At 39.8% G+C, this 20,383-nt stretch overlaps 1 protein-coding gene across 2 annotated transcripts in view; it reads left to right on the top strand.

Annotated features, from left to right (window-relative positions):
* Positions 1 to 20,383, top strand: part of LOC124785009 (putative FERM domain-containing protein FRMD8P1) — a 343,120-nt gene that overhangs the window by 289,018 nt on the left and 33,719 nt on the right. For both annotated transcript variants that reach the window (XM_047254145.1, XM_047254144.1), the window contains one exon: positions 12,316 to 12,430. In XM_047254145.1, the coding sequence (XP_047110101.1) occupies positions 12,316 to 12,430 (115 nt within the window). The remainder of the gene's footprint in view (positions 1 to 12,315; positions 12,431 to 20,383) is intronic.

Genomic DNA, 20,383 nt, shown 5'->3' with positions numbered 1-20,383 from the left:
TTGTTGCGGTGCTTGTGGTTATGCCAGTACAGCTCTAATCAAAAATTTCCAGTCTAGACTTAACATTACTACTGCAGACTTCAGCACACAAAAGTGGCTCACTCTCCTTGCACCACTGCCAAATCACTTCAAAGTGTAAGTATAAGCTGCTATTTTTCCAGTGTCACATTGCATTAGTGACAATCAGTGCTTCTAGAAATGCCCGGTGTCATTCCTCGAGTGGACGGTATTACAATACACCGTGTGAAAATATTGCGACATTCATCACACCGATTGCTATTCCTTATAATCCCGCACCATTTTGCACGTGTCTACAGTGGCAGTCGAGGTATTTGATTAAAAACCTTTCATTTTTAATACGGATTTTCTGAAAAGATGTTTAAAAACTAGGAGTTATTTAGTGACATTTGTACCAAACATGGCCCTTATGATTAGAGGGAAAATTAGTGCTGAATTTATTTTAAAACTGATGAAAATAGCAAATAAGTTAATAATAACTACTCATTGATAAATATATTGTGAACTCACAGCAAGAAAAGCAAAATAGTTCTGCCCTCTAGGGAAAAATGTGACAAAAGCAGTGTCTATGTAAGGACAGGCAAAAAAGCTTGCTTCTTAAAAAAGGGATAGAGATGAGAGAGAGAGAGAGAGAGAGAGAGAGAGAGAGCGAGCTCCATAAAGCCACTTATTTTATTAACTACATTGATGAAAACCTGTGGATGAAGCAGTTCTGGTAACATATTTATTTTATTTCAAACCTAGGAAACTCCAGGTAGGAATGTCAACTGTAAAGAAGACACGTTAATTTCCACACAGAACAATTAAAAGACACTTGCACAAAGCTTTCAGCCACAGCCTTGATTAGTAAAACACAAACACACACACACACACACACACACACACACACACACAGGTAAGCACGCCTCATGCACACATGACTGCGAACTCCAGCCCGGCCGTAGATGCTGGAGTTGGCAGCCATGTGTGCAGGCTCACTTTCTGGCAGTCTTTTTGTTGTGCCTATCTGCAACTCACTACCTCCCCTATGTGGCAAGTAGCAACTGTTCTTTTCATAATACTGTTATATTCCATCCAGGATTAAATTTTCATTAAAATACATACTGTTTCTGACATTTGAAATTCAGTTAAATCTGAATTTCTTTCTTTTCACATATTAAATTCTTTTTTTCAGTAATCAGTATATTAATTTAAGGAATAAAATAAATGAGCTTCCAGACTTTTTCAAACATTGTGTTCAAGAACATGAGTGTCTTCTGTTTGGGTACTGTCATTTGTAAGGGAGCTGTTTAAGCACATCGCTATGTATTTTACATTTCTTTTTTAATGACTTGTTTGGCATTTTGAGAATCTTGAAACTAACAATTTGAACTTATTTCTGTAAAGCATAGCAAACTGAATGTAATTTATGACAATGGAAAATCAGATCAAATGTGGAGGATGTTCTGGTACCCAGGTCTGTGAGTTTGAAAGCCCATGGGAACATGTGGAACTAGACGAGAGGTGCTGGCCAGCACTGCTATTATTTGCGAGAACTGGTGCCTCAGTGCTATACACGGGCCATGCCTCTCACACCTGGCTACTGGCGCCCGTGGCCGCACCGTAAAGTTAGCCGCACTGGTATCTGGACCTCAGTTGTGTTCCAACTGCACTTACGTATTGTTTCTTGTATCCACTGTTGCTGGACTGCACATATCTAGATTCTCGATTCGGTTTACACTCCGTACTTGCCATTCTGTCATGTCATCTCATCATTCATCCAGTGTCGTCATCGTTGTGCTTCGTGGTTTTCGGCGACTCACCATTCGGTACCCTCAGCTGGTCAGCTGGTGTCTCCTGTTCGTGTCCTATTCCAGTTACTGTAGGCGCTACTTTCAATGAAGTAGATCCAGTCTCTCATAGAAGAGTTAAAGTTACAGAAGACTGAGAGGACAAAATTGTCAGAGTCAGATGGTTTGAATAACAGATTGTTAAAATATGGCAGTTTACAGGTGCAGGGGGTGGGGATGTGGGTGTCAGGTTGGCAGGATGTGGGCACCTGAAGGGATATTTTAAAAAATCATCAAGTTACTGTAGTCAGTGTGCGTAATGCTTATGGGATCGTCCAGGAGACTTTGTGAGTCCATTAAGTAGTCATAAGATGATGTCAGTTCTGAGAAAAAGACATAGAGGATTCGTGTCATTGCTAGCTGAAAGTTAAGGCCAGAGAGATGACCCAGCCTGGAACCAAAGTTCCAGAAGCCAACACGTGATTTCTCTCCTGTGCTCCCTACTGGCTACCGACAGCAGGTGCCTAGTGGACGCACTGTCAGCAGATTGCAATCCACAGGGACAAACAACCTCTGCTCAAGTGGTATTCCTACTCGGCACATAGGGCACAGTTAAATGTACATGAACATGATGGAAGCATATTAAAATTAGTAATTAAAAATTTTAGATACTGATCAGACTGGCCAGGCAATCTGAACGATGGCCTACTTCTAGAGGTAAGATTCCTATCCCCAGTAAATAAATATTGCCAGATAGCTTGTGTACCAAACAACTGGAAGAAGCTCATATCAAATATTTATATATATTAAGTGAAATAATTGATTGCAGAAACTACTGTGCCATTAGTGTACCTGATTCAGCTTAATAGATCTACAGCAAAATAATCAGAATCTGATTCCAAAAAATAGCAGAAACAACCCTCTGAAGATCAAACTGGTTTCACCTAAGGATGCTCATACACCAAGGATGACAGAGAGTTCTGTGGGATGTTTTGGAGGTGGCTGGATATTCTCAACATCTTACAACAAAAGGCTAATGAAAATAAACACTGTCCGAAATTTACAGAATTTACAGGAATGTGTGAAGGTAGTATATGTCCAGTACTATTCACAAGGTGTGTTTGAAAATGAAGTTATTCAATGCCATGGTGGGCCAAGTAACTTTTATTGAAAGCTGCACTACACTTCAAAGTGGTACAGATCAAGACACCATTTCTTCATAGTCATCAGGTCTGCAAATGACAGTTGGAACATTCTGCCAATCATTCAGTTCTTTGGCAGTAGAAATCTGCTGCTCAGTCATTTAGCCAGTTGAAGGCCAATGTGTGTATATCTTCATTGGTGGAAAATCTCTTTCTCCCTCAGATGTTCTTTCAGACTGCCAAGAAATATGTTATTCGCCCAGTACAAGATCTGGACTTACCGATCGTTTATCGTGTCTTTGTGGCCTAGGTCAAATTGTTGGCACCATTTCACCGCAACTGGATGTCACATTTCATTTGGTCCATATACCACCAGAATCTGTTTGCAGTTTAATTGCTTTATTGACAAGAATTGTACCATCCAGCATACTTCAATCTCAGAGCACACTTCCAGCTGCCGCACCTTATTGTTTGTGTGCTGCTGTGCATCTGCTATCTGTACCACAGCAGAGCTGTGATTGCAGAACACCCTTATGATGTACTCTCTGTTGACAATGCACTGCTATCGATGTGCAATGGCCTTAGGATGTGATGACATGTGTAACTTCTAAAGTCCTCATGTTACTTTTTTTATTTGTATCAAATGATGAAAGAGTGAGAAAACTGTGTTCCATTTAGGGTTACTCTGAAGCCAAGATGGCACATTAACAGCTTGCTTTTCATTGTGAGATTACTGTCATTTGGGATGTTATGAGATGACTGTCATTTGGGATGATGAAGTTAAAATGCAAAAGAGAATTTTAGTGACAGAAAAGACAGAAATGTTGACTTGCAAGGGAAAAACCCAAAGAGGTGTAAGGTAGTTTTAAATGGGTGGAGCCTTGTGCCAGTGTCACAAATCAAATATTTGGGTGTAATATCAGTTATGTGCATGAAAGAGACTTGAGCCAAAAACCAGCACCTATTTGGCACACTCTGTTGTTACTGAGAACTGTAACACACACAAAAAATCCAGGATGGAATGTAAAAATATTATGAAAGGGATAGTTGCTGCACACCGTATACCCTCCATGGGGCTCGCCACTCTTTGGCGGGTTCGTGCTTGGCTACCACGGGACACCAGTCTTTGCAGCACAGTTTCACTTCCGTTCTCCGTGTCTGTCATCTTGCTATTCCATTTCTCCTGCCTTGGGGGATAGGTCTGGGATGTTTTTGGAAATGTGTTCTGCATTTTCATTGGCCAATATCAGAAAAGTCTCTCCACTGTGTTTCATTCCTTTTCCTTTCTTCATTCCCCTTATCCTATCCTTCCTCTGCTTCAGCATTTGAGGTCCCTCTTTTTTTCTTCTCCCTACCTGTGTGCTCCTGAAAGCCAGCTCGTGCGTCTGACACATAACAGGTGACTGGGTAACTCGTACTTCCCAGCTCCAGGTTGACAGGCAGAGTTCACATGTACCCCCTGGTACAGACCAGACCTGAGCTGCTACCTTCCCAAATTCCTGATTGGTCACTCTGTGAGGCGTTCAGGAAGTGTGACCTGAGGTATGAACAATCATCCAAGGACAGTGTGCCCCCTTCTGATGGGACCCCCAGTTGGAAGGAGTGCACTGTCAGAGATGCTGGCAGTCCTGGGAGATTTTCTCACAATGAGCCAATCGTCTTCACAGTCGACATGTATGAAACGTAAACAGAGTGAGGCTAATGATTCAAAAACCCTCCCAGCTGCACCACGGTTCCTCGTGGTTTCACGTAGTGAAGACGGTCAGTCCTTTGCTGCCGTAAATTCGGTTACTATTCAGAAAGGTGTTGATGCAATTGGTGGCTTTATGAAACCCTGCTCTTGTTTATGCGATGGCACTTTGCTTTTAGAGACTACTTCTGGTTGTCAAGCACAACAACTGTTTGCAGCTTCGCACCTTAACGGCTATCCTGTTCATGTTGAGGTCCATCGAATGCTAAATTTTCCACGTGGTGTTATTTACACTAGGCTGCTCAATGGTATGACTGAGGCAGAAATACAAACATGCCTCTCTGTCTCAGAGTGTCACTGCAGTCCATCACGTGATGAAAAAAGTGGAGGCCTCCGTAGTGCCCACTTTTGATAGAGTGGTTCTTCCATTAAAGATCAAAACAATTTGATGAAGTTATCACAGTTAGACCATATATTCTGAACCCAATGCACTGCTACGAGTTTCATCATTACAACCACGCTCAACAGTCCTGTCAACACCCAGCCAAATGTGTAACCTGTGGCAGGGATGCTCATGAGGGCAATTGTCTGCCTCCTTCTCCGTGCTGCATCAACTGCAATGGCGATGATGCTGTCTCTTCCCGCAACTGTCCCATGTATCTAGATGAGCAGGCTGTCAGGCAGATCCAACTGAAGAAAAAAGGGCCTTACTCAGTCACTCGCAAGTTGTTCGCTTGTCAGGAACCCTGCGTTCTACCATCTGGCACCTACAGTACTGTTCTTGCTACATCTCGCTCCATGAAGGACATGGCCATGCAACCGTGTGACCTCAGATTTGGCACCGTGGTAGTGAAATCTCCCAGTGTCATGGTAGTGTCCCCATCTCCTCATCCAGCTGTGCAACAAGCCACCAAACTTTTGCGTCACGGGGCGAAGTCACCTGCTACGCAACCGGCAGACCAGAAAGGACAGAAGGAATACTTCTGTGAAGGCTTCCTACGTCTCTCCAACCAAACCGAGAGTCTTCCTCTGCCAACTGGAAAGGCTCCAAGAAGTCAAACAAAGGCAAACAGTCTTCTCCTTCACCGACTTGATATTCCTCTTTGATGGTGTCGCCACATGATACTCTCGTCCGGCCGACCTCCGTGTTGCCAGAGCACACCACCAACCATTTTTCTGCCCTGGACTCGGCAGGCCAACAGAAGGAGAATGCTGACGCTTCTGTAGACCTCATGGAGTGGGATCCTCCTGCCTCTGTGCCCTGCAGCAGCGAGTCTTCAGAGGCTGGCACTCGCCAACCACCGAGATGACACCCTTTCATTTTTTCCCCGTCATGACTCTCCCCCAATGGAACATTCGTGGCCTTCAATCCAATGAAGTGGATTTACAGATGCTCTTAGAATCACAGCATCTGCCTCCAGGAAACAAAATTGCATCCTCACGACCGCTTACTGCTCTCGCATTTCTTCCCAGTCCGTATTGACCCTCCCCCGAGGACAGCATTCCATCTAATGCTGGAGTCATGCTGCTCATATGCGATGATGTTCATAGTCAACCCATCTTCCTGATTTCCCACCTTCAAGCTGTTGCAGTTTGCATATTCCTTCCTCACTTGACCTTTTCCCTTTGTACCGTTTACATCCCTCTGTCATTCGATGTCACCAGGGCAGACTTCCTCCAGCTTATTGGATAGCTACCTTACTCCTTCTGCTGCTTGGTGACTTTAATATGCACCATCAACTTTGGGGTTCTCCCAGAACCTGTCCCAGAGGTGCCCACTTGGCTGACCTTCTAAATCGACTTAACTTCCTCTGCCATAACACAGGAGCACCCACATTCCTTTCAGACTCCACGCACACCTATTCCCATTTGGACCTATCCTTCTCCACCGCCCAGCTTGCCATCGTCTTGAGTGATCCGTTCTCTCTGAGACGTTCTAGAGTAACTATTTTCCATGTGCTATCCGAATGCTGACTCCTACTCCACCTACATGCACACCCAAATGGCAGCTTACTAAGGCCAACTGGATGCTTTACTCCTCCTTGTAACACGCTGTAATGCTGATTTTTATATTATTCACCTTCCACTGTCTGTTATTCCTGTCTTCACACAGAAACTTAAAATTTTTAAAAGACTCAATCACTAGTATGAACATACGTAATATTATTCCTTGAATCATGTAGGCGACTTATCTGATTTATCTCTTGACTAATAGTTTATTAATCTTTTAGTAATTAATTGTTTGCCACTAATGAACAAAGTAAGAGCATATGGACTATCAGACCAATTGTGTGATTGGATTCAAGAGTTCCTAGATAACAGAACGCAGCATGTCATTCTCAATGGAGAGAAGTCTTCCGAAGTAAGAGTGATTTCAGGAGTGCCACAGGGGAGTGTCGTAGGACCGTTGCTGTTCGCAACATACATAAATGACCTTGTGGATGACATCGGAAGTTCACTGAGGCTTTTTGCAGATGATGCTGTGGTGAATCGAGAGGTTGTAACAATGGAAAACTGTACTGAAATGCAGGAGGATCTGTAGCGAATTGACGCATGGTGCAGGGAATGGCAATTGAATCTCAATGTAGACAAGTGTAATGTGCTGCGAATACATAGAAAGATAGATCCCTTATCATTTAGCTACAAAATAGCAGGTCAGCAACTGGAAGCAGTTAATTCCATAAATTATCTGGGAGTATGCATTAGGAGTGATTTAAAATGGAATGATCATATAAAGTTGATCGTTGGTAAAGCAGATGCCAGACTGAGATTCATTGGAAGAATCCTAAGGAAATGTAATCCGAAAACAAAGGAAGTAGGTTACAGTACGCTTGTTTGCCCACTGCTTGAATACTGCTCAGCAGTGTGGGATCTGTACCAGATAGGTTTGATAGAAGAAATAGAGAAGATCCAACAGAGAGCAGCGTACTTCATTACAGGATCATTTAGTAATCGCGAAAGCGTTATGGAGATGATAGATAAACTCCAATGGAAGACTCTGCAGGAGAGACGCTCAGTAGCATGGTACGGGCTTTTGTTAAAGTTTCAAGAACATACCTTCACCGAAGAGTCAAGCAGTATATTGCTCCCTCCTACGTATATCTCACGAAGAGACCATGAGGATAAAATCAGAGAGATTAGAGCCCACACAGAAGCATACCGACAATCCTTCTTTCCACGAACAATACGAGACTGGAATAGAAGGGAGAACCGATAGTGGTACTCAAGGTACCCTCCGCCACACACCGACAGGTGGCTTGCAGAGTATGGATGTAGATTTAGATGTAGATATCATGCACACACACACACACACACACACACACACACACCAACATATCATTCGAGATTAACTTCTCACCAGTCCGGTAATCATGACGTTGACAACAACTTTTGACTGAACGGTGTATTGGTTTTTCTTCATGACTTTGTATTATTGTGTCCTACTCAAGACTACGAATAGTTTTCTTGTCACTGATCCATTACTATCAAGTTCGCAACTGTTCTTCAGTCTGAAGGTTAAGTCCAGTAAATACGTATCACTCAATTAAAATCACCATCACATTGATAAGGGTAAAGATTACTTTATTCAGTAGAATGACTGAGTATAGCTTAAGTCTCTCTCCCCTGAACTAGCAAACTTTCACAACTGAATCAATCTAATAGCGCTTGCTTTCAAAAGACTGTCGCAATAGTACTCTAGAGTAACTCAAGAGCAACTAACTAAACATTTCCGTATCCGAGCTGCATTGTAGGCACATTTAATTTCCTTTAAGATGTGGCTACAACCCTCTTCCATGGTAAATGTTGTCTTTGACTGAATTACCTCCTTGGATTTAACCTTCATTCATATGAATTTAAATTTATTCTATAGATGTTTAAAAGATAATGCATGACAACCCTTTCCTTTTATCTCCTCTTTGGTATGTTACTTTCAGTATTTAAGTGTTATAGTTGTTAATCAAAACATTATCAGTGTAATTAATTTTTTTTTATCACCAACAGTTGTTGTCACTGTCAAGATGACTCACTTCCCTACTTTAAGTTTTCACAAATTTTGTTAATTGGGGTTTTCTGTCCTTGGGGCGTTACAATAGCAACAGTATTTTTTTACAGTTTTTACAGTCACAGACATGAGAGCTTTATTGTGACACACAATCTGTTTCAATCCCTGTGCACCTTCTCAAATAGTGCAGCAATAACAAGGCAAAATACAATGTACAAAATGAAGAGAAGCTGTACATAATAGACCATCATAACTGAACCTTATGTTAAAAAAAAAAAGAGGAAAAGCAACAGAGAGGAGAGAGAGAGAGAGAGAGAGAGAGAGAGAGAGAGAGAGAGAGAGAGAGAGAGATTAAAACAAACATTCTAACAATTGATTTCCCATAACATAAAAATGGCATCAATAAGATCAGTAACAGTGGACTATATAAAATACATCATAGTTGTCCTGCCTACTACAGTGGAAAAACAGGCACAAGATTCAAGGCCCAGTCTCAAGAATCAACAAATGCTTCCAGATTAAGTCACTTTCCAATATCAACCATTGCATAGCTAGCACATGCTCAACACTGAACATGTCATGAAATAAAAATGCATGACACTTCCTGGCAGATCAAAACTGTGTGCTGGACCAAGACTTGAACTCGGGACCTTTGCCTTTCGTGGGCAAGTGCCCTAACATCTGAGCTACCCAAGCACGACTCACGCCCCGTCCCCACAGCTTTACTTCTGCCAGTACCTCGTCTCCTACTTTCCAAACTTTACAGAAGCTCTTCTGTGAACCTTGCAGAACTAGCACTCCTGAAAGAAAGGATACTGCGGAGACATGGCTTAGCCACAGCCCAGGGGTGTTTCCAGAATGAGGGTTTCACTCTGCAGCGGAGTGTGAGCTGATATGAAACTTCCTGGAAGATTAAAACTGTGTGCCGGACCGAGGTTCGCAGGAGAGCTTCTGTAAAGTTTGGAAAGTGGGAGACGAGGTACTGGCAGAAGTAAAGCTGTGGGGACAGGGCGTGAGTCGTGCTTGGGTAGCTCAGATGGTAGAGCACTTGCCCGCGAAGGGTAAAGATCCCGAGTTTGAGTCTCAGTCCTGCACACAGTTTTAATATGCCAGGAAGTTTCATATCAGTGCACACTCCGCTGCAGAGTGAAAATCTCATTCTGAAAACACATGACATTTGTGTAATATTCTACGATGTTTTGTGAGAGTCAGAATCCACAGCTATACATATTTATTTGACATAGCCTAACTGTCAAAAACTGGCTATAAATATTATTATTACACAAGTGTCCTGTCATATTGCTTAATAATGCATAAAATGTTTATCAAATTTAATAATGCATAAAATACTCAGTTAATGTAAGTAACCACATCTTTATTTATTTATTTACTTTGCATTCAATATGCCTGATGCCTTACAGTACTATACACATTCAGCATGGGAAACTTAATTAACATGCAGATGTAACAAATCACTATTCATTATAAATTTAGTTATACATATTACAGTACTTATAAACCTATAGTGCATACATGTTGCAATCTGTCAAAAAAAAAAATTAAAAATTAAACAGAAACACTTAAATTTTAAAGCCAAGAAATGGCACAATCTGTGAGTCTATGCAGATCCTCTACTGAATCGTCCTGGAAACTGTGAATTTCGCTCTCAGTTATGTGCTGCATCATCTGTATTTCGCTGCAGTCACAGTGAGGATCATCCACGTAGCCCCACTTGGCCTTCAGCTCATTGCACCGTCCAACACCAGTTCTCATTCCGTTTAGTGCCACCCAGGTCCTTCGAGGGATGTTGAAGCCAGGAACACAATCAGCTGAGTTCTTAATTGAGGTGTCCATTGTTAACATTTGCTTGTTGCCATAGGCATTTCCATTCTGCTACAGTGTCCCGATTGTTCGAGGAGTGGTTCCAGAAGGGATTTTTTTACTTTAATCGTGTCAGGCCATGCAGATCAGCGTGTATTGCGAGTGTGGTGTCAGCAGCAATTTTTTGCATTTCTCTTTGGATTGCGTGTTACCTACAGAGTGAGGGAGGTTCAATGTTTGGCAGCACGGAGAGCCATGGTGTTGGGGTAGGTCCCACTGTTCCAGTCATTGTTCACAAGGTGTCATTTAGGTGAACATCTACTTTATTGACGTGCAAACTGTTGGCCTACTTTATTGTTGTGCAAACTGTTGGTCCACACAGGTGCACAATATTCTGCAATGTGTTAGACTAGAGCCAAGGAGGAAGTGGGAAGTGTTGTAGCATTGCGTCCCCAGGTAGAGCCTGTGAGCTTCTGGATGATATTTACTCTGCCTCTGAGTTTTTGGCTGACATCCTGCAGATGTTCTGTGAATGTTAGGCTACAGTCCAGTTTAACACCCAGGTATTTTGGTGCTCTTTCATGTCATATATTCTGGCCTGCTATATTCAAGCGCATTTCCTGTCTGCTTGTTTGTTATTCAGGTGCATCACTGTGCTTGCTGTTTTTGATGCACTAAGGTTCAGATACCAGGTCCTGTAGTAGTTATGAAGCTGCACCAAGTCAGAATTTAGTCCTGATTCCAATTGTTCAAATGACTCACCATGCAAAGCAATAGCCAGATCATCAGCATATTTCCGTGATTTGAGTTCTGGCATATCTGAGATGTAGAAACTAAACAATAAAGGAGCTAGCACAAAGCCTTGTGGCAGTCCATTGTTGAGGATTCGAGCTTTGCTTGTTTTTCCATGAAGATGTACTCTGTACTTCCTTGTGAACATCTTTAATAATATGCAAAGCAATAGTGGTTATGAAATGTTTATTAAAAATGTTTCAGAACATTGCACATTGCATTTGCTCTTAAAGCTGTTTGCCTATTTGTTGTTCCGTATCTTCAGTTCTATCAGTCTCCTCTATATCCAAGATTGTCTTTATTTGTTGCCTGATGTAGCTGTCATTTTTCTAATAATTTCTTTAATGTCTGTATTACCTTGTCCAATATGACATGCCTCATAAAGCATCAGAATCAACTCTCACTATTTACAGTTTATTTGATGGTGAAACATCTGGCACTGCCTATGGAAACAGTCAATAAGAAATTTAAATCTTGGTAGCCATATTCTCAACTAGACACAGTGCTACAGTTTGAGACATAGATGTAGATAATGCATGGCGTGAAGATAGACATCCACTCTGTAGCTGAGGCATTGAGTTATCAACAAACACACAAACATAACTGAAACTTGCTCACTGTTGTTTAAGTGCCTGTCAGAAACTCAGTACCTCAGCTATGCACTGGTTGGCTACCTCCACTTCTTACATTGTTTATGTCCTACCGAGGACTTCATATTAATGCAATGCATGTAACAGGCATGAATTATGTGATTAATGTGCTTTGCATCTAGAGTGTCATTTTGATTCAAGACACAGTTACGATTTATTGCTGCTACTGTATCTTCATTCCTTTAAGGGAGAATAGATGACATATTTCAAATATTTGCAAGCTAGAGAACACCACTTGTTAAAGACATTTTTGCTAATGAGTTTGAATGCCCTTGCTTGTGACACTATTCTTTTTTCTCCCCTAAATCGGTCAACTTTGTAACAAAATGCACAATTCTTTTGTCGACAAATGTATTGACAATTATTGGTGACAGTATAACTGCTTTAATTGCATAAAATGAGTATTTATTTATCTTTTTTCTTTCTGCAGGCTGTGATGATGGATGCTTTAATTTCAGTCTTCGTGGATGAAATAAAACAGAAGACAACCACTTATGCCGATGAGCCCGATCGCCCAGTTTACGATACGTCGACTGACAGTGACGGTAAGTATTACGATGAAGCCTGAAACAACTGTCAATTTTATACCTAGTACTATTTTCATAATAAAAAAATTAGTTTTAAATATAAAAGCAACTGTAATGTGAATCTTGTGGTACGAGAATTTTGTGTATTTTGTATTTTTATTTGAAGGTCATTCCAGTAAGCTAGGTGAGATATTTTCAAATCTGTCTGTTCCTTCCATGGAAGATTTCCTCCCTTGCCACAGCACCTCATGTCTTTGGTTCCTTTTGAGCTCTTCTTTAACATCATCCAGCAACATCTTTCTCGGATATGCAACTGATCTTCCTTGCACATTCTTTCTGAGTAATGACTGGGAATTCAGTTTGGCTGCAACTGTTTCTCATGACCAAAGCAATTCTGGCCCTCTGTACTTGTCTTTCCCTCCACAGTCACTTCCACTTGCAGGCTTCTTCTTATGCGCATTGGTGTGCAAAACTTAATGATGAAAGTAACAAATGCATGATGGGTCCCTGTCACATAACATAGCTTAATAAAACTTGTACGATACATAGAAAGAACTGTTATGGTATAGTACAGAAGGTAACTGAATGAAATATGCTATAAGACAAACAGAAATGGCACTTTTACTCAATAATTTCACTGAAGTCACCGTAATTCTTAAGGTAGGCCACGGTTCTTAATAGGGTGTGTGAGCACCGTGGGGAGCATTGCATGCTCTGCAACGTGTTTCCATGCTAGCCATTAGGCTGGTAAGCAGCTCTTGTGCTAGGGTGTTGCATTTGTTTACCATGGGGACATGGAGTGGCACCATTACAAGTGTGACAAAGAGTATTGGAAAACAGGAACAGACCTTTTGCACACCTATAACACCTATATTTGCTCATAACCATTTTGACTTTCCATTTCCTGTTAGTACACTGCTTTCAGAATTATCACACAGTATCTGAATTTTTATAATTACTGAATTGGAAAAATTCTGTGTTTACCAGTAGTCCTATATTTTATACATCAACATTTTGTCATATGCCTTCTCCAAAACAAGGCCCCAGAAGTAGACAACATTCCATTAGAACTACTGACAGCCTTGGGAGAGCCAGGCCTAACAAAACTCTACCATCTGGTGAGCAAGATTTATGAGACTGGCGAAATTCCCTCAGACTTCAAGAAGAATATCTTAATTCCAATCCCAAAGAAAGCAGGTGTTGGCAGATGTGAAAATTACCGAACTATCAGTTTAATAAGTCACAGCTGCAAAATACTAATGCGAATTCTTTACAGACGAATGGAAAAACTAGTAGAAGCTGACCTCGGGGAAGATGAGTTTGGATTCTGTAGAAATGTTGGAACACGTGAGGCAATACTGAACCTACGACTTATCTTAGAAGCAAGCTTAAGGAAAGGCAAACCTATGTTTCTAGCATTTGTATACTTAGAGAAAGCTTTTGACAATGTTGACTGGAATACTCTCTTTCAAATTCTGAAGGTGGCAGGGGTAAAATACAGGGAACGAAAGGCTATTTACAATTTGTACAGAAAGCAGATGGCAGTTATAAGAGTCGAGGGACATGAAAGGGAAGCAGTGAGGGAGTGAGACAGGGTTGTAGCCTCTCCCCAATGTTATTCAATCTGTATATTGAGCAAGCAGTAAAGGAAACAAAAGAAAAGTTCGGAGTAGGTATTAAAATCCGTGGAGAAGAAATAAAAACTTTGAGGTTCGCCGATGACATTGTAATTCTGTCAGAGACAGCAAAGGACTTGGAAGAGCAGTTGAACGGAATGGACAGCGTATTGAAAGGAGGATATAAGATGAACATCAACAAAAGCAAAATGAGGATAATGGAATGTAGTCAAATTAAATCGGGTGATGCTGAGGGAATTAGATTAGGAAATGAGACATTTAAAGTAGTAAAGGAGTTTTGCTATTTGGGGAGCAAAATAACTGATGATGGTCTAAGTAGAGAGGATATAAAATGTAAACTGGCAATGGCAAGGGAAGCGTTTCTGAAGAAGAGAAATTTGTTAACATCGAGTATTGATTTAAGTGTCAGGAAGTAGTTTCTGAAAGTATTTGTATGGAAGTGAAGCATGGACGATAAATAGTTTAGAGAAGAAGAGAAAAGAAGTTTTCGAAATGTGGTGTTACAGAAGAATGCTGAAGATTAGATGGGTAGATCACATAACTAATGAGGAGGTATTGAATAGAATTGGGGAGAAGAGGAGTTTGTGGCACAACTTGACTAGAAGAAGGGATCGGTTGGTAGGACATGTTCTGAGGCATCAAGGGATCACCAATGTGGTACTGGAGGGCAGCGTGGAGGGTAGAAATCATAGAGGGAGACCAAGAGATGAATACACTAAGCAGATTCAGAAGGATGTAGGCTGCAGTAGGTACTGGGAGATGAAGAATCTTGCACAGGATAGAGTAGCATGGAGAGCTGCATCAAACCAGTCTCTGGACTGAAGACCACAACAAGAACTTCTCCAAAACTAGCTACTATGAAGTCTTTTTACTACATGCCAGTTTTTTTCTGTTATTTGCCAGAGTGAAAAAAGAAGTTCAATTGTTCAGCTGTTAGACTTACATCTGTGCTGTTTTCCTTCAAATTGACATTTTAGGGTAACTCCAGCCTCTTTCCTGGAAGTTTCTAAAATATTTATGCAGTGTAGTAATAAAGTGGTCTCCTTACAATTTGTACACTTTTTACTATTTCCCTTTTTAAATTTGGCATTATAATTCCCTTTTTCCAGTCACAAGGTGCCTCACTTTTCTCTTCTTATCACTCCCATGACTTGATGCAACCACTGTATTCTGTTGATCTCCTCTGCTTTTGTCATATGATTAACTCCATGAGATTTCCATCCTTTTATTTATTTCAGAGTAGTTATTCATCCTCAAATAAATCAGTGGCTCTGGGTTCGTGGTATTCTTCATTCTCCCTATTAAACAAGTTTTCAAAATAAATCTTCATCTCTTCTCACATTTCTTTTCTCTCTCTGATGATAATTCCTTCTTCTGTTTCTGTGGCCTTTATCTCTTCTCTTTCAAATTTTATACTTTCCAATAAGCTGTAAAATATGCCCTGAATCCTTCTCCTGTCCATGTTAAGTTTTGGATGTAGCCATATGAACTTTTCATTTTTTTCCATTTTTTCCCCTCATGACCCTTCATACCTTGAGTTACCTATCTTTCCATTACTGCTATCATTTGGCTGTTTCTACCTCATCCTGTGACTCAAGACTTTTTATTTCATTTTGTTTTCTATATGTTTGCTATTTAATGCCACATTTTGGTTCTTAACAATATTAATTTTTTTCTATCGGTTTCTTCCTTTTTCCTTATTTTACCTTTTATTTGGCTGTGTGCTTCAATACCACAATTAGAACAACTGAATATTAATATTTTGAATATATTCCATTTTTCTTCAATGTTTACTATCTCTTTCTGTGGCTTTTTTCCATTATCAAATTTGGAAGGCTCTCCTACTCTCATGTTTCAACTTCCATTCCTTTTCCTTGGCATTCTTTGTGTCACGGTTGCACTTTTCACCATATAATTTATATTTGATACTAATAGATCTCAAAAAAATGCAACACACTAAGCAGCCAAAACTGATTACAGATGTCTAAAACATAAGAGTGGCAGAAAGTGGAAAAAGGCTAAGAAGAAACAGCTAGTGGAGAAGTGAAAGGCTGTAGAAGCATGCATCATTGGCAGAAAGAGAGATACAGTGTACAGTAAATTTAAAGAGACCTTTGGAGACAAGAGATGTAGTTGTATGAATGTCAAGAGCTCATATGGGCAAAGAAGGAAAGACTGAAAGATGGAAGGAATGTAAAGAAGTGCTATACAAGTGAAATGACCTTGAAGATGAATTATAGAAAGGGAAGAAGAAGTAAATGAAGATGAGATAGGAGATATGATACCGTGATAGGAGAACCAAAGGATATGAGAGGGAAGCAGTGTTTGAGAAGGGCGTGAGATGGGGTTGTAGCCTATCACTGAGGCTATTATTCACTCTGTGCATTGAGCAAGCTTTGAAGGAAACCGAGAGGAATTTGTAGAAGGAAGGTAAGTTTGGGAGAGGAAACAAAAATCTTGAGGTTTGCTGGTGACATTGTACTTATGTAACAAATGGCAAAGGACTTGAAAGAGCAGTTTAATGGAATGTATTGAAAAGAAGTTACAAGATGAACACCAACAAAAGTGAAACAAGGTTAATGGGGTGTAGTGTAGTTAGATTATCTAATTCTGAGGGAAATGGATTGAGAAATGATACACTAAAACCAATAGATAAATTTTGCTACTTGGGCAGCAAAATAACTGTGAAGTATAGAGGATATAAAATGCAGACCGTCGGTAGCAAGAAAATAATATCTGAAAAAAGAGGAATTTGTTATCATGTGATACCAATTTGAGTGTTAGTCAGTCTTTTCTGAAGATATTTGTCTGCAGTGTAGGCTTGCACTGAAATGAAACTTGATTTTAAGCAGTTGAGACAAGAAGAGAATAGAAGCATGTGAAATGTGATGCTATAGAATGATGCTGAAGGTTAGACGGGTAGACTTAACAACTAACGGTGAGGTGCTAAATTAGAATTGGGGGGTGGGGGAAGAGAAATTGAAGGCACAACTTGAGAAAAAGAATGCATTCGTTGATAAGGCACATTGTGAAGCATTGAGTGACTGTTGATTTGGTAATGGAGGGAAGTGTGTAGGGTAAAAACTGTTGAGGGAGACCAGGCAGCAATACAGTAGCAGGTTCAAATAGATGTGGGTTGCAGTAGCTTTTCAGATATGATGAGGCTTGCACAGGATAGATTAACATGGAGAACTACATTAAACCAGTCTTTGAACTGAAGGCCACAATGACGACAAACTAGAAGCCTGTGATCACTGCCCACACATTCACTTGTAATTACATTTGTAACTCTTATTTTTCTCCAGAAAAGTTTTCTGTTAATTCATAGTCAATAACTGTTTTTACTTTTTCATTGTAACTGTATCTAGTGATCTTGTAACTGGCCTCTGTTTTGAAGACTGTATTATTTATTAAAAGATTTTAAATTTTCCTGCAGATTAATATTGTGTGCAGTATTACCTTTACCTTCCTACATTGACATCTATAGTCTATACCCGGGAAAACACTGTGAAATACGTGGCAGAGGGTACTAAAGATGGCCAAACTCATTCATCTTTGGGAACTAGTTCACTGGAGATCATTCCTCTGTGGGAGCCTTTCACTTTTACTTGTTCACAATTTCTTTTTTGTGTAATCGTGCATGCTACATGGATTTCAGATAAATTTCCAGGAAAAATGTCAAGTATGCATTACTTCTGCTTGATAAATTTGGTGGTTACCTTATGTATACATTTTGTTTACCTCAGTCTCCTTAGCTGAAAATGTCCTTAGAAAGTAACATATTAGTCAGCTGACAAGAGAGACCAGTGACCAAAAAAACCAGATATAGAGGAGCCAGAGCAGGCTGAACAGAAATATGGATTCTGGAACCAGTTTATGATGCACTGCAGATGTCCCCATTCATCATTCATTTTTGAGGGAAGCTTGTAATTGTTCCCAAGTACATTGTCTTCAATTTCAGTTTATTTGTGGAAAATCATTTATACTTGCATGGGCATTACAAGCATGTAATAATTGGAAGTAAATTGTCATCTGTAAAACCAACATTAACAGTTTTCTTCTACAATGTGCAGGTGTGTAAATGAAGTAAGCTAGGGGGGAATAATGCCATGCAGTTTTCAGTTTCTGTAATGTTGTGATCAATAAAGATTTTTGAAGTTGTAACTGTTAGCTATAATGCATCCAAATTTCGGCTATGTCTGATTATTAATTATGGACTAATTTACAACTTACAACTTGGCTAAAACCAAAATTACAGGGTTTTGGCACCACAAAATGGGGTAAGGCCTCACAATTTGATCTTTGCCCCATTTGAGATAACAATGGATGACTGCGTAATAAAAACACTTGAAATAACCCTTTCTACCATTGTTGTAATGTTGCTAAGTTAACCAACCCAGTATTGAATGGAAATGTGTGGTAAAGTTGAACTTAAAAGCACTTGTACAAAAATAATACTTTCTTCTCCATGGAAGGTGAATTAGTAGGGTCACCTTAAAGAGTTCAGTTGCTGACGCTAAACTGTGTAGGTACCTAGTAAATAGTGTACTTTGTTAGGTCCTCCAATTTTTCCTTAAAGTTTGATGCTCTTCTTCTGACTTCAAGGAATGATATGTTTTCATCCTTTTTTGGCACTGATGTAATGAAATTTAGCTTACATCTTTTGTTTCTGTAGCACACCCTTTTCTTTATTTGGCATATTTTTCCTTGTTAGCAGCAAGCTTTTAGTTTTACATACATTCTTTTTCCATTTGTTCTTATTAGGAGTCAACAGTAGAAGCACAGATTTCAATGCTTTACCAGAAAGTTTCTGCTAAATCTTTGTTTTAAATAGCAGAATTATATCTTCATGTGAAATAATAGCACACAGTCTGTGTTGGATGTTGTCTTTTTTGGAGGTTATCATTGAAGAATTATCATCACATTGTTGGTGCTGGGAGGATTTACCCCAAAACAGCTTCAGGGATTTGCCCCATTTCGCCATTTTCTGACAAATGCACCATTGTTCATTTTGGGAATCAGCTGGAGCAACTACAAGTATTTCCACATGAAAGAGAAGCTCAAAATTCAGCTTACCTAATTTTTTCGCCTCTGGAGCAGCCTGCCAGGACCAACTTTCATGGAACAATAAGTTACAATAAGACAAATATGTCACCTGGTGATCACTTCCTGAATTGATGGCTGTTAATTAAAAAACTTGGTACATGTTTTTACTCCGCAAGGGGCTTTACTCCGACACATCCTACGAATTTAAGTGCCATACATTCTATGTGAAGGTTTATTTGGAAAAAGCATGACCTCCAACACTGGAGCTGAGAAATAGTGCATTAAAATTAGCAGCTTTGTATCAGCAATGGGGGCAACTATGTGAGTGAAAAGAAACAAAACTATTGTTTCAAACCCTTGATGATATAGCACACTTAAATGGTTTTAAAATCTTGATCTTTACAATCAAATAAGATAACCTGTTTTTTATTAGTCATCTGTTGCAAGAAGCCTCAAGGTTCATGCATGGCATCAATCATCAGTTATCTGAGAAAGAGAGCACAGGCTTCAAGTAGCAGATGAGAGTGAAACAAATATAAAATTCAAGAATTCAGTAAATTTGTATTACTTACTTTACTTTACTTTACACGTGGCTAAGGCCGTATCGACCATACACCTGCTCTACGAGCCTCTTCCAATTATTTCTATCCAGGGAAATTGTTGTCCAATCAGAGTTGATGCCCATCCTAGCTGCATCTTCCCGGATATTCTCCATCCACCTAATTCGAGGTCTTCCTCTTCTTCCCTTTCCTTCTAATTTCTTAGTGGATGCTATTTTGGGTAGTCTGTTCTCCGGCATCCTTGCTACATGACCAGCCCAGTTCAGTCTTCTCTTCTTTAACATTTCCACAATGGTACTATGTTTGTACAGCTCCCGTAGTTCTTCATTTTTCCTTATCCTCCACTCCATGACATTTTCATCGAAGATTGGTCCAAATATTTTTCTTAGTATTTTTCTTTCAAATATCAACAGTTTTTCTTCATCTTTTTTCCTGAATGTAATAGCTTCACATCCATATAATACTACTGGTACAATAGTTGACTGATAAAAACGGATTTTGAATTCAGTACTAAGTGATGTTTGTATTAATTTACTTAAAAATATATATTTTACACTCAAATGTATTTGAAAACAAATTAAAAGATAAATTCAATGTTGGTGATTTTAGACATATTTTGGTCATTTAACTTACTACAGAAAAGGTCAGGAAAAAGTTGTCGCTGAGACTCGTGTTGACTGGCTTTTCAGTTAAAACATTAGTTTCTGTAACAACAGCATAAAATAGGA

The sequence above is a fragment of the Schistocerca piceifrons genome, chromosome 1 (genome assembly GCF_021461385.2).
Source record: "Schistocerca piceifrons isolate TAMUIC-IGC-003096 chromosome 1, iqSchPice1.1, whole genome shotgun sequence".
Lineage (NCBI taxonomy): Eukaryota > Metazoa > Arthropoda > Insecta > Orthoptera > Acrididae > Schistocerca > Schistocerca piceifrons.
Note: the sequence above shows the minus strand (reverse complement) of the source record. Positions and strands in the feature narration are given on the sequence as shown.